The 26,877-nt window shown below is 40.3% G+C and overlaps 1 protein-coding gene across 1 annotated transcript in view; it reads right to left on the reverse strand.

The window, feature by feature from the left end:
- The window catches only part of MAN1A1 (mannosidase alpha class 1A member 1), a 252,501-nt gene that overhangs the window by 201,183 nt on the left and 24,441 nt on the right, over positions 1-26,877 (reverse strand). Inside the window, exon 2 of the mRNA XM_090038687.1 lies at positions 834-930. Within this exon, the coding sequence (XP_089894813.1) occupies positions 834-930 (97 nt within the window). The remainder of the gene's footprint in view (positions 1-833; positions 931-26,877) is intronic.

A 26,877-nucleotide genomic window follows, 5' to 3' on the forward strand; every position in this document is an offset into this window, starting at 1 on the left:
TCCTGCTCGGGGGGACGTGCCCTCTGTGGCCTTTATGGAGGTCTATTCACTTTCATTATTTCCAGCTATATTTTTTTTTAAAGACTGACAAGGATTTCTATATTTTAACAATTTTTGGATGTCTGTGCTTTCTCTGCAAGACATGAATCATTGGATGATGGACGTTAATCTTTAAGGCACTGCATATGTATGCTTAAACTCTCATTTAACAGCTGCTCCTCCACTAAGCTCTGCACCATTTTGAGACAAGATTTTTTTCTTAAGCCCAATTACTTCAGGATTTCTATCCAGACTTTACTTCCACTAACTTATTCAGCCTCAAATTAACTTGAAGCTATGTTGGATGGGACCAAATTAAATACTGCTAGCGATATACTGTTAGAGGTACAATTAATGGCCATCTCACAAATGAGGAAGTCAGCTGAAGGTAAGTATAATTTCAGGTCAATTAAACACGTTACTTCTCATGCAAGGGAACATACTTGTGACATCTTAAAGTACATTTGTGTCTATATGGAACAAACAATTGCAATCATACCCCATAAGGTTTTAATTGCTTATGGAATGGTTTGCCAGTGAGCTTCCACTTCAACTAAATAATTTTAGTGGGATGATGCCGCAATAAAATTATTCATATGTTTTTTATCATTGAGAGGACAGTTGATATAGAAAACTGTTTTCTACTCTACTCTGTTTTCTATACATAATATGGTAAACCTAGAAACGTCACACCAATGTCACAATTAGGAACATGTGTCACTCAACTGTAATCTCTTCAGATGACTTACTGTTCTAAGTTAATATCATTAAGTACAAAAGTACATGCTACTCACCAAATAAATTGCTTGAATGTCCTTGTTTAGATATGGGTTTCAGTTCATTTAATCCCCACGCATAACGCTTATAATTATCCCAGGCATGTTTCATCATCTGGAGGGAAATGAAAGCAGGATTATAATGCTGATTTAAAAAGAAACCACCACAAAACTGATTGAGAATAAACTATATATTAAATATATATTTATTCTGTGCTTTATTAAATTCATGTTGTATGCATTAGAAGTATAAAATATTTTAAATACAATTAACATTACACTGGAAAAACAGTATTACTGTTATTGTTGAATTAAGTGTTCCATTCCAATTAAACCCACCTCCTATTATTATTTCACATAATTATAATTATGGCCAATTAATTTTCAGAGATTAAATTTGTGATAGAAGTATATTAACCCAATTAGATTTGCCTCAGCAGTGTCAAAAAATACTTTGAAAAATTAGATTTTTATATTTCAGGAGCAAGACAGACCAAGATAAATTTATGAGGTCAAAAGTAGCAGCAGTTTAAAATAAGTTATAGTACCTGGCAAAGAGATCATATTTTGGATACAAGCTAGCTAAGTTAAGACTAACCTAGGTAACAACACCACAATAGAATTGGGGAGGACAGGAAAAGTCTGTGGGAGAAAAATGAGGACACTGCCCACCATTTTGGTTGAAAGGATAGAAGTTAATTTCAAAATTAGCAAAAATTTGCAATTGTAAGCAGAATATCTTCTCACTAACTCCCTGCTCTTCCTCCCCTTCTTTAAGAGCAGGCTTGAAAGTGAGCAAAGACCTGGGATTTGAACAAGGACCTCCATCAGTCTAACCAAGCAATGTTAAGATAATGGCAGCAAAAACTGCCCATCCCAATACAAGCCAAGGGCTTCCACAAAGCAAGGAGTTTCAAAGTTCACAACTGATGTGAAAGAGTGGCAGCAATTTAAGAAACATGATGTGAAAGCAGACATCATTAAACATACAATCCAATACAATCTACTTTCTTCCCTTCCCTGGATATAGTTCCTTTAAGTAAATACATAAATTTAAAAACTTCATTAATACAGCATTATGAGACTGTAAAAGATGCACTCAGTTATACTTGTGCCATCTCCAGAGTCTAAAAATGGCATAATAAGAACCATCATGAATGACGTGTGCCCCTGGCGGCTGCAGGGGCAGGGCTATGCTGGCGGTGGTGGGACCTCAGCAGCAGTAAGCTGGGACCTACTGCAGATGCTGCTGGCAGTGTTGTCAGTGGGGGGTGGGGGAAAGGGGGGGAGTGCCAACCAGGGGTCAGCAACCACCCGCAGGCACCGCCAGTAGCAGCAGCCAGGGGTTGCCCTTTTGCAGTTGGTGTACCGCTGCACTCAGAGGGTGCACATGCATCTGCGTGCACCCCCTATATGTCACCCCGACATTTCATCAGTTACACTCCCTAGCATTTTACCTTATGCACCATGCTGGGATCCTACGGACAAGCTAATACATGTTAACCAGAAGTAAGCTTTCAGCAGCCTAAATTCTTTCCTTTTCTATACCCCTGCACAAAGGCCCAGTTTTGGCAATGGAATTGAAATTCACTATACTATACAATTTTGCTTATTCTGTTCTGGCCACAATATAATACAGATAGATTACTTTGTATAGCATCTCTTACAATGTATGGTGTTTATTGTAGGCTGTTATTTCTACATTACTGTTTTTCAGAGTAGAAACACACTAATTTCTTAATATTATCATCATATCTAAGAAAAAAATATTAAGACTGTTTACATGACACATGACTTTTCTAACATACTTAATTCAACTGTATTCCAGGCTACTACTGACTCAAGGGGAGCCCATTTAACATGTTACACAAAATAACTTCACCTCAGTCCCATTACTAGCAAACATAAGATTTCCACTGAAAAATGGCATCTTAAGTGGCACTCTTGACACAATTTTAGAAGATAAATAAGTCAACAACCCTCTTACTCTGAAAGATTTTTCTGCGCTCTAGAAGAGAAAAATCCTACAGTGCAAGAACACTTCTCCAGTGGCCTAGCAAACTGTCTGCACTAGAAACCCAAATGAGTATATTTGCTTTGAGACACCCCTGCCCATCCATAATATCAAGGGGTATATGTATGAACAATATTATACTACATATGAAGAGATAGCAATTTTTAATTTAAATTTGTTTGAAAATCTTAGAGTTTATCTTTTGGAAAATAAATATAAATTTCAAAACCTGCTTTCATTTCAGTTCAGGGTGAAAACAATTAAACTGTAGTTTTACAGAAAATTCAAGACCACTTAACATTTTTATATTAAAATATAGGGGTTTTATTCTTTTTATATTTTATGGTATACCAAGAAATATAATGATATGACATAACGTAATATAGACAACATACCGTGTTTTCCTAAACTAGGTTTTTTTCCCCATTCAACATGAGCAATTTCTCCCCACCATGTTAGACTCAAGTACAAAGTGGGGCAGCAGGTAGCTCCTGCAGCTCCAGCTCTGACCTTAACCCAGACTCAGGGTGCACGTTCACCACTGGTCGCCATCCGCAGGCAACCCACAGAGACTGGCGGTCTACACCGCGACATTGTGAGGACATCAAATAGTCCCATCACCACCACCGCCTGCCTGTTGCAGTCTTTGTTCCCTCTCCCCATTCCTGCTTGCAACTCACAGCTGCTTACCTTCCATCGTGGCTCTGGCCCTGCTCTGATTAGGGGTACAGGGCACATTGTGGCTTTAGTTCCTGCCCAGGCATGCAGCAGCAGCATCTCCAGCCCTGACTTTGGATGCTGGGGCAGGGGCCTCTGCTGCTGGCAGGGGCGCAAGAGGGAAAGGGAGTCAGTGGTCAAGCAGGCTCTCCTGCTACCTGGTCCCCCAATGCCTGCCCCCTGCTTTCCCCCCACACAACAGTTGCAGGAATGAATGTCAGATGACTCCCCGCAATAGTTTTATTCAGAGATTTATAAATTTCCCAGGTTTATAATATAATTATTGGGGGAGGGGGCAGGACAGGGGGGCATCTTAAAAATTCAAAGTTGTCTTGGACTTGGGTAAATGCAGTATTTAAGAAAAAATTAAAACAAAAGGTATCAGTGTCAATCTACTTCATTACAGTATACAACATGTGCTCAATTACTTGCAGACTTAACTTTTTTACACTAATCACCTATACTAACAATGCCATTTCTTACTTCACTCAGAAACAGCTCTGAACATCTCAATGCCATTCCGCACCCAAAGTAAATAGGAAGTCAGGCACAGCAACAGTTATCTTAGAAAACAGTGCCACTTTTACACTGCCAAAATACACCTCAATTTTATTTGTACAAAAGATAGAGCAGCTGCTTTCTTTCAAGTCATCATTTCACTAACACACATGCTCTCAGACACTCTTTATCTTAAACTTCTATTTCATTCTTCCAAAACAGAAGCAGGCTGTAAATACTTTCCTCATGCTTGAGGCAAGGTCAAGCCTCAGCCAATACATGTACAAAACAATAATGTGTACATAAAACCACCCACTTTCTTCTTCCCCACATCAATTGAAAAAAAAATAATAGGAAAATGTAGATTTTTCAGCTTTTAAACCAAGGTTGCTTAGATCCAATGGTCTGACTCTGTGTCATAGGAAGCTTGACTCCAGAACTACAACTCAACTTTGTCCTTTTATTAAGGGCTTGTTTTTAAGTCTATAAATAGTTTTCATTTCCTTTTTTTATAGTGGTGCATTTAATTCTCTGGGTCCCTTCCTTGTTGATTTGATTTTCCTATGGGATTTTGTAAGGGCAATAGCAGGTCAATCTGTAGTTACTGACTTGCATGTAAAAAAACCCGTTTTTCCTTTTAAAAAATTGGGGTACAAACAGGAACAACAACATGGCACTTACAAATAGAAAATATTTTGTTTTAATATAAAATAGAAAAGGCAGCCATTGGCTGTTGAGTGTCCCGAGACAACACTGGCTTCAACTGGAACACTTAGAGTTAACATATTCCCCTCAAGTCATCTACTGACACCAGGGTACTCACCATCTGCCAAATACATACTTGAATCTTTATCTGAAAAATAAAATGCAAATCAAAGATAATAAGGACTTCTTCAAGAGCCCTTGTTAACCATTGAAATATCTGCCTAATACAAGTACACTAGCAACAGTGAACAACTGTAAGAGACTCAAATTCTGTTACTATCTACAACTCCCACTAGCTTCAACTGGAATTGTGTACTTCTATCAAAGACTGACATCTGACTCTTGGGCTTGTTGAAATTTACTGCTGCCATATTCGGAAACAAATGGCACCAGAAGTCCTACTCTGCTACAATACAGCTTGCCTACATTCAAGCTGCATTTGTAGGAAGAGCACTTCATCGTTATCCTTCCATCAGCCAGTATCAGCAAAACACTTTTACTGTAGAGGTAGCTCTTTTGGCAAAGCCACATTTTATACTGGTAGAATAAAACCATTCTCTCCCCACCTATATACAATAGAAATGTTACTAAAGCTTAGTTTTGCTGACATATTTGCACCTACTCTGGGTGCTAGCCAGGGATTTTTATACCCCTAACTGGCAGGGCAATGACAGAAGGCTCTAGCATAGACATGGCGTAAGGCAGTAAGGGCCAACCTTTTTGGCAGGTGTGCCACAAATTTGCCCCACACCTGCCCTGAGTGCCACTCAAATTCCCTTCCCCTGCCTGATCTGTTCTTTCTGCTCCCAGACATGAGCTTCCAGCCTGCTCTGCTTTCTACTTCCTACCCAATCTGCTACTTTGTTTTCTGCTCCCTGCTCTATCTGCAACTGTGCTTTATAGCTCCCTCCCCAATCTGCCATATGCTACACAGATGCTGCCTGTGCCACTTGCAGCATCCATGCTACAGGTCGGCCAAACCTGGCTTTAGAGTTTACTCTGATCTGGAATTCTTCAATTTCCTATGGCTCTCTACACTTCAGTATTTAACTGCTTCACAAGGAATAATAAATTTAAACATGACTTTGTCCCATTTCATTTTTAAAAAAATCACTGCTTCTTAGACCACCTCTTAGAGTTGCACAGAATATATTCTTTCTCCCTCCATTCTTTTGGGGCTCAGCCCCTAGTAATGAGAACATGTATGGTAAGTAATATGACCAAAACAAAAAACAAAAGGAACAGAAGTATGGCGAAACTGCTGGTCAAGCCATTTATAAAGAGGCTGTGTTTCTTCAGTAGATCATTAAATTAAGCCTCTAATCAAAGAATGTTTTTTGGGGCAAGGCGACGTAACTGGTACCTCAAAAGAGCAAAAAGGAACAGGACTGAGATTTCTTTCTTTTTCCTGAAAAGAAAGAAGTAGACTTGTCCCAACTGGCAGTTACCTAGAACTTCACAACTGTTTTACCTTTATTATGTTCTGCAAAGACCATGACAAATTGCTTGCGTGTTGCAGCAAGTGTTATTTTCAAATCTGATTATTCTTTAAAAAAATGAGTTACTTCATCTGATGTTCAAAAGGGTTTTAGCAATACCAAGGCAGTTTACTATACTGTAATATGACCATTACATTTGATTCTACAGAGATATATCCATAATAAAACAAAGGAAAATCCAAACACCATATCTTTTTGTGTACAAATGCCTCCAAGTAAAACATGCCCCTTATTTTTTTGAAGGTGAGTTAGTTTGCTGGGGAGGGGGTTGTTTTTTGGGGGGTAGAGGAGGGGTTGGTGGGCTAAAAATAGCACTGGGGGAAGCCCCCCCATCCCACCCACCCCCCAAAACCTGCCAACCCCCACATGAGCCACCAGCCCTTACTTCAGTAAGGCTCCCTGGACCACTGAACACCAGTAAAACCAGTGCCAGGAGCAGTTTGCAAGACTGGGGATGGTTTGGTGGCACTGAAGTGGCGCTGGCAGAGCCTGGGGGACTCCAGGGGTGTTTGTCATGACTGGGGAGACTCTTCAGTCCCACTACCCTGATCCCCCCCCCCAATTCCCCTGCAGACCCTGCTAGTCCCCACCCTCCCCATGGATACTGCTAGTCCCCATGATCCTCCCAAGCCTCCCTATGGACCCCACTAGACTCCTAGTCTATGTCATAAGATTAGGCCTCAGACCCTGGCAAAGGGCAGTAATAAGGTTGTTACTTCTTTACTGTGTTTCTTATAGTAGTTCCTGTACATAAAGTGTGTTGTTTCCACATCTTGGGTGTCTGAGGTAGGTGCTTTTCTAGAGAACATTGTCTAAGCTTATGCACACACACTGCCTGTTCCCCTCACCGAGGGGATGGGAATAAATGAACAGATGCAAATTAACAAAGCAGGAAGCAACATCATTTAGCCGTATAGCCTATCAAGATACTACGAATAGCTCACTTCCTGCTTCAAGTGCAAGCTACAGTGCTCAGACAATAGCTATGGCTGTAAGAAAGTTAACATAGGACTTTATCTTCTGAGTTTGCTGAGCAGACAAAAAACAGCTCTTTCAGCAGCTGCATGCCATGCAGGAACACTCTTTTTTCTAGCAAAGAAAACAGCTTCCCCACTTAAACCATGAACCCCAATTTTGGGGTGCTGATTTTTGGAAAAGGGTGCATGGTTTAGATGAGAAAATACTGTACCTAAACATGTCCAAGATTAACAGAATTTTTTCTGATATGAAATCCTTCAAGAACAAATGTCTGTTAAAAGATCAAGCAGTAACTCCTAAAGTTCTTCAGTTGATTTGCCAATACAAGCAAATAACTGAACAGATCTATAGAAAAACAAGGAAGGCAATGTTAAAAAAATGCATACTATGCTCAAAAGGCACAGCATAGTCTGATAAATGAAGTGGGCCCAACAGCTAAATTGCTGCCCAACAGAGCTTAGAGAGTCAAACAGAATTAGTCAATATAACAGAAAAGAGTATATAGTATGCTCTTCGTAGCCAAAATGTGAAATTTAAAAGGGAATCTATCTTTATTTTTATTGAAGAAAAGATAGATATAACATTAAGTGGGAGATTAAACTAAGCATTAGGAATGGTATATTTATGCCTCACTGGTAATTCAGAAAGCATTGAGCAAAATCTCTGTAAGCATTCTATGGCAAGTAATTTGACAAACAAGATTTTTTTTGGAACAGTTACATGCATTATACATCCTTATCCAGCATTCAGCCTGATCTCTAAAGATCAATTTAGAAAACTTGGTGAAAAGTTATCTTTTAATATCGTTTGAAAAGCACTTTTCTGCAATATAATCAAGCCAAGTAATTAGTTCAGCAGCCAAAGTAGTCAAATTGCTTGGAAGTCAGAATCTAATTCAAAATTAAACAAATGTCAGCAGGATTCAGAAGTAAGTTTCACATCCAGTGAGCCACTCTTATTCACATGTAATTTAAAAGCATATTTAAATGTTACTGAGATTTGAGTTCAATTCTCCATTAGGCAAGCAGAATATTAATCTGAAGTTATCATTCAGTTTTCATGCTTAGTCTAGTGTCAAACTCAAATAGCTTTTCAGATTCAAAACTGACAAAAGGCCAATGATTGTTTGTCATTTGTGAAATATATAACAAGGTGGGATAAGCTTTTGTACAGTATTTGAAAATTTAGTTCTGGGTTAACTGAAGTATTCTAAAAATTGGATGAATAAGGTACAATATATTTTAAGGGGGGGTGGAAAAAACCTATACGGCTAAATGATGTTGCTTCCTGCTTTGTTAATTTGCATCTGTTCATTTATTCCTTCTCTTTATTCCCATCCCCTCAGTGAGGGGAACAGGCAGTGTGTGCAGAAGCTTAGACAATGTTCTCTAGAAAAGCACTTACCTCAGACACCCAAAACATATTCATACCTTGAGAAGGGTATTCATGCAGCAATATTAGAAAAGTAAACATTTTTTTCTACCAAAGAAACTAGCATTTATCAAATTACTTTTGTCAACTGATCATACAGAATCAACCCCCTCAGAAGGCTCAGCAGGTGACTGAAAAAAACAACTAGCTATTCCATTACCATGCATGCTGATAATATTCTCCCCTACCAGTTTGGGTTATAATACAGCAATGCTTTCAGCATTTTGGCTTGAGAAGTGGTTGAATTACTAGTTTTAGCCACCTCTTCCTTAATATTCTATTCTTCTGCAAACAATCAACTTCTGGGTATCTAGAATTCTGCAAAAGGTGGTGGTGGGGGAAGAGACCCAAAACATCCTTTTTGGCCTCTTAATGAATCCATGCTTAGCTTTCACAGAAAGCAAAAATTTCCACGTACCTTTAGGGAGATCACACTCAACAACAATTTTAAAAATTAAGAAAATTAAAACATTCTGCGATTACAGCAGTTAAATAATACACTAAGAAACAAACAGGTTACAAGAACATTTAGGTTGCAAAAAAATAAAATTCAGGAGTTAGGGAATGTTGTTCCTGTTGGCATTTTTGGTGCTACCTTACTTTTGAGCCACTGATGCACCCAAGGGCCAGTGTCTACTATAGAAAAAAAAATGAGAACATATAATTGAGAACTGTATCATAATGAGACTCAACTCAAGGTTACACAAGCTATTATAAACGTAACACTACCTAAATTTCAAGTGCTGGCGTACAATTTTAGCATTGTTTTCAGATTTCACATGCAATTTTGCAGGTCTGTGGTTTAATGAATAAACTCAGTAACTCAGCTATGGACAAATGTAAAAATCTTCTCCTCCTGAGTCAATCAGGTTTGTATCTGGCATTTTAGCCACAGAGCTGAAAAGCTAGGGACAAACATTACACATAAACTGGTTTAAGTGATCAGAAACTGGTTTAAACCTGTAACAGAACAGAACTTCAGTGCACGTAAACCAGTTTAAGAATGGCCGAAACCAGTTTGAGAAAAGCCGGGTTAAATGCAACTGGTTTGGCTCAAACCAGTTTATGCAATGTCTGACCAGACCCCTTGCTGGCTTAAGATAAACCAAATACCCCCAGCACCCTGGCATGCTCTTTGGGCTCAGTGGGGCTCTCTGCTCTACAGCAGGGCTAGCCCCTCCCCTCTGTTCTCTGGCCAGAGCTCCAGAAACTGCGGGCTGCTTCCTGCTAAGCAGGAATTCCCCTCTCCCCTCAGCCTTGCTGAGGAGGCATCTGTGTATTAGCTAGCAGACCACATGCTGGCTACAGTCCCTGCTGAATCCACAGGTAGAATCAACAAGTAGCTGGTAATGTCTTTCTGTTGTTTTCTTAATTGGGTGATAAACAGCATTATCAATTCCTGGCTGGGATAATCAAAGCTCCTATGAAGCCTGGCTACACCCTCCTCCACTCCATGCTGTGGAAGGAAGGGAGTGCTGCTCTAGCACCAACCAGCTTCTAGCCTGAGCCACTGTGGGCATGTGCCTGCATTTTCTTGGATGTCTGTCCGGTTACAAAACTGATTTAGCCTAGCCCAGCTAGACTAACTTGCAAAGACTGAATCAATTCAGGATCAGGCTTTTTGAATGTCTGTCCCTAGCCAGACTGATTTTGCTTGTATTACAGGATTCATAGTTTCATAGTTGGTAGGCTCAGAAGGGACCTGACCAGATCATCAAATCCAACCCCCTGCCATGGCAAGAAAGAGTACCGGGGATAAATGACCCCAGCAAGGTGTACATCAAGCCTCCTCTTAAAGACCCCCAGGGTAGGAGCCAGCACCACTTCACTTGGAAGTTGGTTCCAGATCCTAGCTGCCCTGACAGTGAACTAGCGCCTCCTGATGTCTAGTCTGAATCTACCCTCTGCCAGCTTGTGACCATTATTTCTCTCCTGGCAGTGCTTGGGGGAACAGGGACTCCCCCAATGCCTGCTGGTCCCTCTGACTAGTTTGTAACAGGCCACTAGATCCCCCCTCAGCCTTCTCTTGTAGAGGCTGAACAGATTCAAGTCCCTTAGCCTCTCCTTGTAGGGCCTGCCCTGCTGTCCCCTGATCATGCGAGTGGCCCTCCTCTGGACCCGCTCCATGCTGTCCCCTGAAGTGCGGTGCCCACAACTGGATGCAGTACTCCAACTGTGGCCTGACCAGTGTCGCACAGAGGGGGAGGATCACCTCTTTGGACCTGCTTGAGATGCATCTGTGGATGCATGACAAGGTACGGTTGTCCTTCCTGACCGCATCCCCACACTGTCGGCCCATGTTCATTTTGGCATCAATAATGACTCCAAGATTCTTTTCTGCCTCTGCACTGACAAGAAGGGAGTTCTCCAGCCTGTAGGTATGGTGCTGGTTCTTCCTCCCCAGGTGCAGTACCTTGCACTTGTCAGTGTTGAAACCCATCCTGTTCTCATCCTCCCACCCCTGTAACCTGTCTAGGTCAGATTGCAGCCTATTCCTCCCTTCTAGCGTGCCAACTTCCCCCCACATCTTAATATCATCTGCGAATTTGAACAGGGAGCTTTTTACCCCCTCGTCCAAGTCGCTGATTAAGATGTTGAACAGCGCAGGCCGATACCAATCCGACTTCCGATACAGCTGCGCGCAGCTTGTAAGTTTGTTGTGGTGGAAGGGGAGGCAAGGGGCGTGGTAAGGGCTGATATGCCTCCTTAAAAAATGAGGGACAAAGAAAAGGCATCTATGAAGTTGGGGGAAGGAGGGGGGACAGACCAAACATCAAGACTGCAAAAAAAAAGTTTTTAACGGGAAGTATTGGGTAACAAATCCAGGGCTCGCTACTAGCTCTTACCACTACAGTGGCTTTCAATGTGAATTAGTTCTAAAAAAAATGAAGCTTGGTCATTTTTCTGTTATGTGGTATATATGGACTGTTGGGATATTCTTTCCAATTAGTAATAAAAGGTTTTTGCTATATCATTAAACTCTCTCTAAAAGAAATGTTAAATTCTTTGGATTCACAATGTAGTTAATTAATTCTCAAATAAACACAACTTAAAATTTTTGGTCACGAAGTGCATACACACATCTAACGTGACTCAAAGGTAACTTAAGTTAAGCTACAATGTGTGAAGTAACACACTGCTGCTTCTGAGCATGTGCAGGGCTCAGCATGGCAACATGCCAAGCTTAAAGTAATGCACTTTTTTAAGTCTGCAAGACGTTTGATTTCAGACAAAACTGCATGTAATAAACAGACTTTCTTTAGCTGACCCAGATTTGGAAAAAAAAAAAATTATGTAGGTTTTTAGATGTCTCTTTCTGTGGTGTTCATTAACTTGCTTCTAGATAGAAAATATAGGTATAACATCCAATGTGCCACTGTAGTTTCTACAATGGTTAGCTAGTAATTATGTTCAACTATTTGAATATACATGCAGATAAGACCAAGGAACAAGACACTGTTTTAACAAAACTTTGGACCAGGGTGTAGCCACAGGGACGTGGTGGTAGTTACACTCCCCTTCAATTCCTCCTTCAATTGTGCTGTCCACAAGAAATGAGAGTTCAGTCATGCCAAAGCAGAGTTTCTTGGCCTCTCTGCCAGAGCCAAGCAGGCAGCCAGCAGCACACACTAAGCCAGCTGAGCACCCAGTTCCGCTGAAGACAAGTTGAGATGCCTGGCTCCTTATCCTGAGCAAGTGGGCAACCAGCAGCACCCGAGTAGTTAGCTGAGGGACTGGTCCTAAAGTAGAGCTGCCTGGCCCCTCTTCCCAAGACGGGCTGGTAGCCAGCAGCAACTACCACATTCTGGCAGCCTCAGAGGCCAAGGCCTGACTCGGAGTCCATTGCCCTTTTCAAAATGCTAGCTCCAATGCGTCTTTGGACCTAAACCAAAACAATTGCCCATACATTCTTGTAAATAATGCCAGAATTTTACATTTTGTACATTGTGAACAATGTACAATAAAAGCATAACTTGTGCCATCCTGGCTAACTATCGAGAAACAGGAACCGCTAAGATACAAGATTTTAAAAGTGTCAGTTAAAGAAAAATAAGACATATTTAAATAAAATGCTACCATATTTTAGTTTGAAATTAAGCAACTCTTTTAATCAAGTGACTATTGCTTCACTGCCACCTTGTTTATTTAAATAAACTAGTGCTTTGTAATTTAAAAATATATTTAACATCTTATGGTAATTATTTCCATTTTTATTAAAATCCAACTTGCACATTTCAATTGCATTTATATAATTCTATTTCTCCATCTATCATTTCATTTCTCCATAAACATTTTTTTCTAGATATTAACAAATTCTCCGATCACCATCTTACTTTCTATACAGAACTTTTGATATGTCAACGTGGCAATTACTGTAAAGCAGAAGCTGAAGCAATTCCCAGAGTTAATTACTTCATTTCCTAATGGCATCATACTGAGAAAAAGAGTACATATATATTGGCTTGTTTGTTTGATACTAACAGTCAAAATGTCAATGTCTCTAATTCAGTGGAAGGATGTCAAATATGTTTGAAAGCACATTCAGGTTAAAGTTCCAGTTACTAATCTCTGTGATAAACTTGAATTCCACTAAAATAAACTAAAGGAACTTATCTGAATAAATGAAGTAAGAAAATAATTCTCATTCAAGCTATATACCAATCACTGGTTAAAGTTCTGAAGTATTTCAGTGGCTTGAATATTTAATTGTAATTTAAGAGTTTCATAGTAATTTTAGCTCCTTGGAGCTCAAGTCTTACAAGCAGATTTGAAAGTTGTACCTAAAGTTCCCAATATGCACAATGGAAAAAGTTTTCTAGAACTACTTTAAACATCAACTATTCTGGGTTTTTCAGACTACAGTTTCCCAAAAAAACACCCGCTCATAAAATATGTAGAATAATATTACAATATTATATTCAATACTGAATAACTGAAAAAAATATAAGTCAGTATTGAATTTAACTCTGTGCTAACAGCAAGAGTACCCAGCTTGCTTTCATGCTTCAGTATCTGGCTCTGGCTGGGAAACTGGCTCCGTGGTCAGACCCAGAGGGTTGCCTGGCTGGGAAACTGGCTCCATGGTCGGACCCAGAGGATTGCAATCGATGGCAATCACTCATCATGGTGCCCTGTGACCAGTGGGGTCCCTCAAGGCTCTGTCCTGGGACCCATCCTGTTCAACATCTTCATTAATGATGTGGACATTGGAATCAGGAGTGGACTGGCCAAGTTCGCGGATGACACCAAACTTTGGGGCAAAGCATCCATGCCAGAAGATAGGCGGGTGATCCAGGCTGACCTGGACAAGCTCAGCAAATGGGCGGACAAGAACCTGATGGTGTTTAACACCAAAAAATGCAAGGTTCTCCACCTTGGGAGGAAAAACCTGCAGCATCCTTATAGGCTCGGCAGTGCTACGTTGGATAGCACTACAGAAGAAAGAGACTTGGGGGTCATCATTGACCACAAGATGAACATGAGCCTCCAACGCGATGCTGCGGCTAGCAAAGCGACCAAAACGCTGGCTTGCATCCACAGATGCTTCTCGAGCAAATCCCGGGACGTCATTCTCCCCTTGTACTCGGCCTTGGTGAGGCCGCAGCTGGAGTACTGCGTCCAGTTTTGGGCTCCGCAATTCAAAAAGGACGTGGAGAAACTTGAGAGAGTCCAGAGTAGAGCCACGTGCATGATCAGAGGTCAGGAAAACAGATCTTACGATGATAGGCTGAGAGCCATGGGACTCTTTAGCCTGGAAAAGCGTAGGCTCAGGGGTGATCTGATGGCCACTTACAAGTTTATCAGGGGTGACCACCAGGATCTGGGGGAACGTCTGTTCACCAGAGCACCCCAAGGGATGACTAGGTCGAACGGTCACAAACTCCTGCAAGACCGTTTCAGGCTGGACATAAGGAAGAATTTCTTTACTGTCTGAGCCCCCAAGGTCTGGAACAGTCTGCCAGCGGAGGTGGTTCAAGCACCTACATTGAACACCTTCAAGAGTAAATTGGATGCTTATCTTACTGGGCTCCTATGACCCCAGCTGACTTCCTGCCCTTTGGGCAGGGGGCTGGACTCGATGATCTCCTGAGGTCCCTTCCAGCCCTAATGTCTATGAAATCTATGAAATCTTGGGAATCGTTCAAAGGATTGATATCTGGCCTGCAAAAACACTGAGTTCTAGAGATCACAGAGAAATGATGTTTTTATTTTCTCTGCTTAAGAGTTGCAAGTATTAATTCATAAATGTTGCAAAGCACTTAAAACCCTCAAATGGAAGTCACTAAAGAAGAGTCAATATTATTCCCACATAAGTGTGATGAATTACAGAAAATGTCTTATTTCATACAGATTGTTATTATATTCTTTATCATGTTAAGCATCTTCAGTAGTGTATTAAATGACCTAACGTTACACTATTTTCCCCCTCACTCTCCACAGGATGATGCAAAGTAGCTGTGTCCCAAAATTCCAAATCCATATTGGCAAAAGTACAAATAAAGGAGAACATTCATAAAATAACCTTAACTGTTTAGTTCCACTCTTATGATGCTTATGGGTTGTTTTGGTTTTTTTTAATTATGATGTTCATAAAATTTGTAGTAGTGTAAAAAATCACATCCTGAAAAACAGTCACTTTGAAACATAGCTGACCTTAATCAATTAACTCTGATTATCAAACTTTTTATACCTCCAATTCTTTTAATGAACAAATGAATCCACCTTCTACATTAGTAGAAAAGGCAGTATGGGTATGGTTTGAAAATACAGAACTCTGTAGAATTGGGCATTTCCCCACATTAGGCTTACTAGATTCCTACCCAATGCCTGTGTTGCTTTTATGAGTCTTGCAAATAAAAGCCAGTTAGAGTCAAAATGTTCAACTAACAATGAAACAGGTAAAGTAAGGTGCATAGAGATGCCACAGGCAAGTATCTAAAATACTTATATTTTCGTTACCATTGTAACTTGGAAAATTAGGTTTATTAAGATTAAAAAACTATTCTGCCAAGCAAGAACATATGGATCATGCAAAGACATCAACAAGTTTAAACTTCAAACCAAGTCAGTCCATCGGTAATTTACCTCAAACTTTTCTAAACATCTTAATTGCTTCTTTATTCAGCAAGTCACAAAAAGGCTATGTATTCCTCAATTATTGATATATACCACCACATTGTCAAAGACATAGATTCAAAGACCTCTTCAAGTTAGGCTTGCTCTGCTAGTCACCTGGCACATATGCTTTACTGGTTCACTGCTGTTACGATTCTCTCATGTTGTAAAATTTAGAATCACTAAAGAAAAAAGTGGCATAATGCTATATAGCCATAAATCCAATTTATCCGCAGAACTAACTGTGCTTGAAAGTGTGTTGGTCAGAAAATAAATCTCTGGGCAGAGACTGCACACCTACACTTGACAGTTTCCACATCAATTCAGTTTTTGGTACAAATGGGGCCTGGTGTCCAGCACTACCACCACCACTGCTATCATCCAGACACCGGATCACAGCCAGCTCTTCATGACTAGGTACAGAAGTTACACAAACCAGTATAAATGATTGGAAACTGGTTCAAATCTATAATGTAACAAAAGTTCAGTGCTCATAAACCACTTTCAAAATGGCCAAAACTGGTTTAAGATAAATCAGGATGCAGTATCAGACTTAAGTGATTTAGGTTGAACTTCTGTCCCCCTTCAGATTCAAGTTTAATCAGTCCTCCAGTATCCTAGAATGCTTTGCACCTCCCCTGCAAACCTCCCCTCACAGGGTGGGCAGACTATTCTTGGTCTAAGCTGTCTGCTCCAGCTGAACAGGAAGGCATGCTCTAGTGCCTACTTGACTACTAACCAGGGCCACTGCAGGCACGTGGCTACATTTTTCAAATCAAAAGCAAATGTCTCTATTCACTTGCTTATTGCTTCAATCTAGGGTTACCAAACATCCAGGTTTTCCCAGAAATATCCTTTTTTTTGGAACCCTGTGCTCCGTTGGGACGGGTTTTTAAAACAAGAGCAAACTTCCAGGTTTTCTGCTCTCCTGAGCTGGCTGCTTCAGGCTGGGAGCAGTGGGCAAGGTGATTGGCTCTCAGGGGTCACATGCTCCCCACATGGTTTCTGGCAAGCCAGGTAAACAGAGATAGCGAGTGAGAATGTGCGAGAGCATGCACGAGGGAACCTGCGTGAGAGAGTGGGCACGTGCGCAATGTGGGAGCTGCTTGGGCAGCAGGACTCAGGGGGCAAGGGGCAAAGGTCAGGAGTGAGGGGCACTAGCAGGGCTGGTACCCTCTTTTTTGGACCTGGAAATATGGTAACCCTAGTTCAATCTACGCAGCTTACACTAACCTGCAAAGACTTAATTGATTCAGCCTCAGGCTTTTTGACTGTCTGTACTTAGCCCACGTGTGTGAATAAACAGTAAGCATGCTTAAAAAAAAAACAAATGAACAGTATATACCTTGCTCTCCCATAATAGACTTTTCTTCTGCTAATTGTTTGTCTGTTACCTCTGAGAATTTCTCTTCCCTGCCCCACCCCCACAACTGGTTTTACTATCCTGTGCTGTTTTTTATTCCTCAGACCTAAAGAAAATGTCTTCAAAAGCTGATGTCTATTTCAGCTATGCAGTTGGTCCAATAAGAGATATGACCCTAAGCAATCCTTGCCTCTCACTTGATTCCTGGACCATCGCAGCTACATCATTCTAACTCTACTTCAAAACAAAGAAGCCAGCTGAAAAATATAGCGTTTATAGCACATTTCATTTTCTGGTAAAATAGTTCATAACTAGGAATCAAGTTGACAGAAAGGGTTTATTATCCTCTTGTATTATTTTTTCCCCACTGACAGCTATCATGACCACCTCTCCTATGCCTGGCACTTAACATTTACAGGGAGCACAGGCAATATGAACATCTACTTTTACCTGAACAGGCCAACTGGCTCATTTTCAAAGGAAAGGGAAGCACACTTGACTACATAGGTGACACGTAGAGGGGTGACAGGGGGACATGTACCCCCCTGAAATAGGCCCTCACTGGCCAGGGAGTAGGGAGTGCTGGCTGGTGCCCCCCCAAGAAGCACTGGCAGCACTACCGGTTTGCCACCAGCACTTCTGGGGTCGGCAACCGGCCGCTGGGGGGGCCCCCCCCATCAGTGATCAGCTGCTGATGTCCCCCACAGAGCCAGGAGGCTCCATGCCTTACTGGTTAAGCTCCAGGAAAAGCATGTTCATTTTGTTTTCGGTTTAAAATTTGTTCTCCTGAGAACTATCAAGAAAGCAAAGAATAAATGCTGCATTCCCTCAACTACAGTGGCTCACTAGCACTTCAAAGACTAAAGGACTGTTTAAAAAGTTCAACCTTTTCAGTACAAGCTAGAAGTGACACATTTCTCCATGGCTCACAATTCAGCTTCTATTAACAATGAAAGTCTTAGAATAATTCAAATACCTGTGAAACAGCAGCTGTTTAGCCACGCGGGGTTGACAAAGATAAAAAGGAACGTATGACTTTGTAACTAGAACTAGTAGTATTTACTGCACAGCATGCAACTGTGAAGAAGATAGTTGTTATTACCTCTTCCTTCTTTAGTTTTTGTTTACAGATACCAGTTAAAGATCTGCCACAAATCTCCCTGGAGAATGTGAAGTATGCTACCCATGCAGATTTTAAAGACTGTTTCTATACCACTTCTCCAGTTGCATTGGGTTCCTTTATTTTCTCAAAGTGTTTTCTTGCTTTCAGGGAAGATCTACTGTCAAACACACCAAATATGCAAATGTTATAAATAAATAAAAATTTGGGATAAACTTAAAATTGTAAATCCCATGTTTAGCATTAAGCTAGTCTGAAAAAAAAAAAAAGTTTGAGATTGTTCTACCTTTCCTACTACCCTGGTTTGTCCAGTGCTATAGAGGAATCCATGGGACCTCTCATAATTAGTTTATGCCCTTCTAAGTTGTCTCTGTAGAAAGAAGAGCATCTCCCTGGAGACCTCTCAAGCTACAACTCTTCTAATAGAATCATATAAGGATGCGGAAGCTCATTGTAGCAACAAGATCCTGGGCAAGTCTCTACTCTATCCTGACCCCAAGGTCTAAAGAATAAATAAACTTGGCAGCTGGTCACAGACAAGTTAACAGTATCTCCTGATATGCACCCCCTTTACAGCAGAGGGAGACTCTAGCACACATCTGTGAAGTGGCACCAGGATGCAAGTCCAGTTCTGTAAGATGAAACTCTGACTGTATACCCCCTGCCCTCAGTTTTTCTACATCTTGATTTAATGCACAAAGTTACAGAAGATCCCATTTAATTCCTTTCTGGGATGGCTAAACAGAGGATCTACATCAATAGAGGTCTGACTGCAAATGTGGTCTATGATTATGAAACTTACAGCTAAACCCTTGTCTCGTCACATTCCCGATAAGAGTCTCTAACTGGCATCTGTTATTGTCAGGGACTCTCAGCTTGGTGCTCCGCTCTAGGGCACCAGCTTTAGTTCTTGTACACTTGCAATATCCAAGGGCTCCAGTATGAGCACAACAGGTCTTTTCTCTTCTTCTCAGAAATCTCCTTCTGGAGAAAAGCTGATCATCTTCAGGTTACAAGGAGGTTCTGGCACACCCATCTTGCTAACTAGGTATGTTACAAATGCTGAGGGGCAGATTTCATTGTATAAACCCTAGATGGATAACCCACTTTAGTATGCAGATGAAACGTTTCTGCTGGAGTTTAATCCTGGTTGGTATGATAAATCAGAGGCCTCCTGGACTACAGTCAGAGGAACTAGTTATAGCCCTTGGTGCTCTACCCCAAAGCAGAGGATAGTCTACCATCCCTCACTGACCATATGCTCCTGGAGTTCATGACTGCTTTGTCATCACATCACTCCCATATCTTGAAGAAGTTTTGCAAGAAGGAACTTCCCACCCCTTATATTCCAGATGTCTGGAGTCTAGGTGTCTAAGTGTTAGAAGCTTAAGGGGAAAAGGGCAGTCTGTATAGGCCCTGTATAAATGCCTTTCACCTTAGCAGCCATTCTGTGCTTCTGTGAGCCACATAATACTGGGTTAAATGGACCTTAAGTTTGATCCAGTATGGCATTTCATATGGAGCTAGACATCAAGCTACTGTAGCCTTCTCCAAGGTGCCACCACAGGTGGTGGCATTACATTCACCTGTCCACCTCCAAATTGTGCTGCACAAACATCTGTAAACATGTAAATTCCACATCATCCCACTTCTTTGTCATCAAGTCCTATCTCCTTTCAGCCTCTCCTACACACAGGTCCTATGGCCTGGTAAAGGCATGCATTGTTGACTTCTACACAGAGCAGTGTTGATGGCATGATTCACTCAGTCTTCTGACACTTGACACTTGTGTGGCAAGAGGGAGGTCTTGATGCACATTTATTTGGAATGTGCAAGGTGAAGCCTTGTGGCCAGCAGCAACTACCTGTAACTTGAACTAATTTGAGGAGAGGTGATGCCAAGTTTATCTGCTCATCATTCTGCTCTGGATTCCTCATTTTGAGTCTGTCTTCATTCTTTTGCCTGCTTATTTTGTTATTTGTCCAGTGATTTCAGAGGGATCTGGTTTTGTGTTGCCCTTCCCAGGCTAGGGATTTGAAACTTTATTTTTGGGTAGACTCAAGCCAACATATCAGGTGTTCCCAAATAGTAGGTTTTCCACCTTTTAGACTCAATAAGACAGAGCTTTGACACAAACTCATTCATTACATAAGTCTACTTCATTCCTGAAGCACAAACTATGAGACTGGGGTCCTGTAGAAAAAGCTATGATGCGATTCTATGGGAACCCCCCCCGCAACAGTATCATAATGCATAAGAGGCTCAATTCAGATTGCACAGAAACCTAATTCTGAGAATTTGTGAAAGTGGTAAAGGCAGTCTTCACATTCTTCACTGAAGTGTTATAGATTTGTAAAATTTCCTGACTTTTCAAAACAAACGGTCTTAAATTTCATTGAGTAGATATCAAATTGGACTATATGCAAGTCATCAGTCCCACAGTTTAAAACTGGAGCAAGAACTGGGCTCTTTCCAAACTGGATATTACTTACATTAGAGCCTGAAAGGAAATACAGTAATCTTCCACCACTAAATTATAGTAAAAATCCCACATATTTACTCAGAACTTTGCAGGCAACATAAATTTAACAGAGAAGTGATTTAGATTCTTCTTCCCAAACAGCATGTTACAAGTTTATATTTTAGGACAATTCAGCTCTAATATTTTAAGCATTCTGACACATTTCAAGAAGTATTTATGTTCTATAATCCCTTTTAGGTACACAGAACACTGTAGATCCACTTCTGACATTTCCGGACAGTTCAGCAGCTTTTTACTTGATTTGTCTTTCTTCATTTCACTTCCTACTAAACCAGAAAGTTATATCAATTCCAATGACTTGTACATTGATTTAACACGCACACAATTGTGATACACTGTCAAATAAATCTGTGGTTTCTATTTACTGTAGTCAGCACACTGTTAGTTAAGCATTTGTACTGTTAGTGGTCCCAACCATTCCTGTACATCACTGCATATAACCCAAGTTTAAAGAAAGCATTTTACCTCCACAGCCTTAAAAAAAAAAATCTCTAAAACATGCAAAAAAAATGGATCAAGATTCACAAGTAAAAAGTTGCTATTTGAAATTAGACATTATCCCCTCTGTGCACACTGGTTTATAACTAGTTTCAAAGATGCTGAAATGACAGTTTGCTTTAATTGTGTGTTCTTTCAGTAAAATTGCTTGCAAAAATCATGAAGATCTTTAAATGGAGTCTGTTAATTTGTTTCAAATGTCAACTACCTTAGTCATTTTAAAAAAGCTATATGAAAAATTAGCTGTACTCTGGTAAGCTGTTATTTTGATCTTGGAGAACAATGTCCATTGTTCACACCTTTAACCAGGATGCTGACTCCTAATGGTTTCATACTGAAGAGCCTCAAGAAGGCAGTTAAGAAATTGAGGAAGGGTGAGGGGGGAGGGTCCATTATGTTACAGGTTTTTGTTTGTTTAACAAAACAGTTAGCCAGAATTGGTCTTACTAATAATGCACATTAATTTCCAAGAAAGGAGCAGGAGATGTTTGTGTGTAGCTATATCAACTTATTGGTGCAATTCAATCTCTTTAATTCTGTCCGGAGTTAAGTAGGACAGTTGTATGTTGAAACTTTCATTATATGAAGTGTATACACGTATCATATCCTCTTGGGTAACACTGCATTCCTTGAATAATGACTAAATAGCATCTGTTCAGGTGCCATTCATTATAGCATATGAATACTTTACACATACTGAACAAAGTACGCAACTGTTCCCTCAGTAAGGAGTTTAATATCTCACCACTGGACTTGGAAAGTAAGTCCTAGTTAAATTACTGTTTCTGCAGGGGGAAGATGAAATTAAAGAAATTAGACAGATAAATGGGGTTTCATTTTGGCTCAATTTATTGACTAGGCAAAAAAAAAAAAAAAAAAAAAATCAGAGAAGACAAAAATTTTTAGAGGGACCAAAATCAAATGGGCGTGCCCTGCACTGTATCTGAAAGCATGTCTAAGTATAATCCAGGCAGAAAGCAGAATAGATCCACAATTTATAGATTTAACTAATTCAGAGACGCAGAAGCTTTGATAAGCAGCAGCTTTTTTCATCAGATGCTACAAAGGAACTTCTTCCTGCTATCCAACTATTTCAACTTGCTAGAACTGACATGTCCCACATAAGATACTGCAGCCTGCCATTTCACTCTACATTATGCAAAAGGAAACCAGCAAAGATGAGTCTGATATAACACAAACGGAAACAGGAGAACTGTCATTGTGACTGTTCAAAGAATAACATCCATAGCTATCTATGGTGTTTAAAAGTCCTGAATAAACTTGGCGAGAGCTGGTCAGGAATTTTCTTTTGAAAAATCCAGCTGTCCACCTGCTAGCAGGCTCTTGTCAGGTTCACTCAGTTTCAAGACAATCCCGGACAGGCTGACAGTAGCATTGAGGGGAAACAGGAAAGCTGAACTCCCCCAGCTGCAGCTCCCCAGCAACCTACTTAGTGAGCTTGTCAATTTTGCTCTGTGCCTCTGAGCAGAAAGCAAAACTGATGTGAACCTTTCTAGCAGGCAGCTAGGCACCAACAATTTCTTTTTTGTTTCTCTAAAACTTTGTTTTTCTTTTTGGATTTTAAACATCTTAGCTTTTCATAGAGCAACTGTAAAGTCCCATTTTCTCCCCTGCAAAAATTCAAAGTCTTGTATGATATGCCAGTTGTTCATCTGAGGGCTGCAGACATGACATTAGAAAGCAAGAAAAGATTGATACTGATGATTATTGATTCCTTATTATGTCTACTTACACTGCAGAGCTGTGCAAATGCTCTTCAGCTACTGGAAAATGGTATTTGATAATGAGTTCTTTGATACAAGCCATTAGGAACTTGTAGTAAATTTTAAGCTTTTCTGAGCATTAAAAGTTGATGTCTACAAGAAACCAAGTATCATCATGTTATCTCATAAGGAGCCAGAGATGATTAATCCAATTAATTAAAAATGGAAAATATATAATCTTTTCTAGTTTGTCCACTTGTTATTTAATTGTTAGCCAGTGACATACACATTTCTGACTGGTTCAAATACAACCTATGATTCCCTTACCAGAGATATTTCCAGAACCTACCTTTACAAACTGAAAGGCACCAGCTTCTGAAATGCATACGGTTTTCTGTGCATCGGAAAAATCAAATTACTCATCTCTAAATTTACTTTCAAGTCTCCCAATTCCCTGGACTATCCTAAAATGTATTAGATACCCGAAGAACTGAAATACTCATTCTTAGGTTGGGAAGACTCTTTGCCAGAGAGCCATTAAATCTGTCTTCCTAAACACCTATTACTTGCATTCTTCACCTTCTATTTCTCTGAAAAGACGGGCAATGATACCAGTCTACCTCATAATGCTTCCAGGTCTACTGATGAAAACTTCAGCGCAAGACCTAGGTTGCATGGCAGCCAACTTCCCACAATATTTATTATAAATGCCTTTGGGTTATACTGATGTTAGTAAACTGCTTAAAACAAACAAAAACAAAAAACCAAAACAAATCCTCACTGTGTTCAGAGTCATTTAGCTCAAAAGTAAAAAAATTACAGAAATGTAAAATTTTATCTTTGAATTCTTGCAAAATTAAATGTTTAATTCAAACTAGGAAAGGGCAAACAAAAAACCCCACAAACAGGCAAAAGCCAACCTAACTTGTGTGGATTCTTCCTTTGGAATAACATTTTTTAGAAGAGGGAGATATAGTAAATTCATTTACAATTTCTGTTTTATCCACAAACATATCATTTCTGATAAGGAACTTTGTATCAGAAACTTGACTATAAAACAAGTTTATTTTAATTTCCTCTATGTATCAGTTTAATTCAAGGGTCAGCAACCTATGGCCCACAGGGCCTGTGGACACAAGCTTTGGCAGCATGGGTTTTTGCAGCAGTTGCCTTTCCCCTACTGTCGCAGAGAACAGTACCAGTGACAGCTGGGTCCTAGTGCCTACCCACCCACTTTTGATCTAAACTAGGTTGATCAAGTCTGTAGCCTTTAAATGTTAGCAAACACTGATTTAGACCATCTCATCCCAAATTTGCCATATGTTTTATCATCATCCTTCCATTTCCAAGGCTTCTCTCTTTCATTAAAAAAAGAAGGGGTTAGAAATAAGAGGTCAGTATTCCTGGGTGTGGCAGATGAGGGGTTTCTTATGTACAATCTTCATCTCCTCTTCCAATGGACAAGAGGTTTTGAAATACACATTTCTTCCAAACATTTCCATGCTGCCTTAATAGTTGGTGGCTGAAGTCTCCCTCAATGCAAAACATCAGCCTCTAATCCCCCAAAAGATCAATTATTCAGATAAATGTTATTAAATGAGAAAGATAAGCTTGAGGGGACAGAGAAAGTCTGCCTTTGTCTATTTGCTCTCACACGAGACACTGAAGCTCTTTTCTCCACATCCATACAAGGGGACTGGTCAGGAATACAGCAGAGGACTTCATCTGCACACTACCCTTAAACCCACAAAGCAATGCTGATTGTTCCAAAAGATAAGGGGCGACCCAGTGAAATATAAAACTGCCAGTGGGATTATAAATCAAGACACCCTGCTAGATTTTTTTTCTTAAGCATAGCGAGAGGCCTTCCTAACCCTTCTACACAATAATGTATTTGCTTAGCACACCTGCTAACAGCAAAACTTTTAAAACCCTTTTAACCCATTTGCCATTATAAGGTTGGTTTGCAACACTGCAATCTTGTGCCATATGACATCTGGGTTTTCAATTTATAATGAAGTAGTTCAGCTGAACAGTCTAAAGTTTTATAAACATCACATAGCATTGACATAAAATGAGGAGCAATCTAAAAGAATTATCCGTACAGCCACTAGTACAAGACAAAGGCAAAACATATATTTCTTTAAAAGGTAAGTGGCAATAATCTAGACTGCTATCTAAAATTCACTATAAAAAAAGAGTCAAAATTAGAAGACTGAAAAGACACTTGATTTTACCTTCTACCTCTCTCCCACATAACAATTTATAAAATTGTTTTAGAAAAAGTACATCCTAAACATTTAACCTGAAACAGTACAATCTTTCAATGCCTATATCATACCTATACACACTACCAAGATCTAGGAGAAATAAAGCACATCAAATATCATCACTGCACTGATGGTGGGGCGAGGTGGTGAAGAAAGGGGGACAGGAAAAGAATGCCAAGAAAAAATTTAGAAAATCAGACTCTGCTTTGTTTTATAACCAAGATCAGAAAGGCATCTAATCCATTTGTAATAATCCTTTTAACTTCAGCTACAATTCCAAGAAGATCATTCAATGAAAGTACAGTTCATGATGGGAACAAAAACTTCTTCAATTACAGTCATGCTGTTAGCTTCTTTCTTTCTTTCTAACAGAAGTCACTTTCTCTAAAGGTAGCCAAAAGCTCAGCATGTTTCCTTGCCATGAAGAGGTTTAAGCTAAATAAAACCAAGTTTGTCATTTTGTTTATGCATTTATACAGCAAATCATTTGTTTTTAAGCTGTTCAGTGCTATAAGTACTGCAATTATTTTCATTCACAATAACTATGAGGAAGAGACTGGATTAGTAATAAACTGTGAATTCTCTGGTTGACCTTCAAAATCTCTGAACATCTCATATTTTTTTTAATGTATACTTAGTGTAAAAGGGCTAGAACAGATGACAATAAAAAGGCTGCTGTTAGCTTTTCAGTCTTGTAAATCAGCAGTTTTCTCAACGCAAACAAGACAGGTATCTATGGTAATAGGTTATTGGAAACATTTTTCAAAGATGCTTTTACACAGACCCCCTAACTGACCAAATATGGATTTAGAAACTTAAGTTGAAGGCAAAAAAATTTCTAACATGTTTATGTAATCTCTTAGGCTAGGGAAAGAAGTTACACATAAACCAGTTTAAGTGATTAGAAACCAGTTTAAACCTGGAACAGAACAGAAGTTCAGTGCACATAAACCAGTTTCAAAATGGCTAAAACTGGTTTAAGATAAACCTTGTTCTATGTAGTATCAGACTTAACTGATTTAGGTCAAACCAGTTTATAGAACTTCTGTTCCAGACCCCTTCCTGGTTCAAGTTAAGTCACAGTCACCCAGGATGCTTTGTAGTCCTGGGCTGTGCTGTGCTGTGCTGTCTGATCAAGCAGATCAAGGTTGGCCCTGCTCTTCAGCAAACTACCTGAAGCACTATAGCTGTTCCAGCTGAGAAGGGGTTGAGGGTGGGAAACGGAGCTCCGGACCATACCCAGGGTCTGTCTGGCAGGGGCAGAGCAGCCTCTCACAGGCTTTTTTTCCCTACCTCACTTATTGCTAAAGTAGAGTGGGGCCAGGACGAGGTCCTGGGCCTGGCTGGCAGAATGAGGTGGGGGGAGGGGGCCTTAAACCCCCTCCTCCATCCGCATGGGACCCCTGCTGGGCAGAACAGCCCCTGCCTGGCCTTCCCCCACTCATGTGGAGGGGGAGTAGCTAGATGCCGGCCTTGAGCTGGCACACTGGAGGTGGAGGGAAGGAAGGCCCAGGACCCCAGTCAGGGTTTGCCTGGAGGGGCAGCCCTTGCCAGACTTTTGCCCTCCCCGCCCCCCTGCACTCAAGC

Source organism: Crocodylus siamensis, chromosome 1 (genome assembly GCF_052110815.1).
Source record: "Crocodylus siamensis isolate JL-2025a chromosome 1, ASM5211081v1, whole genome shotgun sequence".
Lineage (NCBI taxonomy): Eukaryota > Metazoa > Chordata > Crocodylia > Crocodylidae > Crocodylus > Crocodylus siamensis.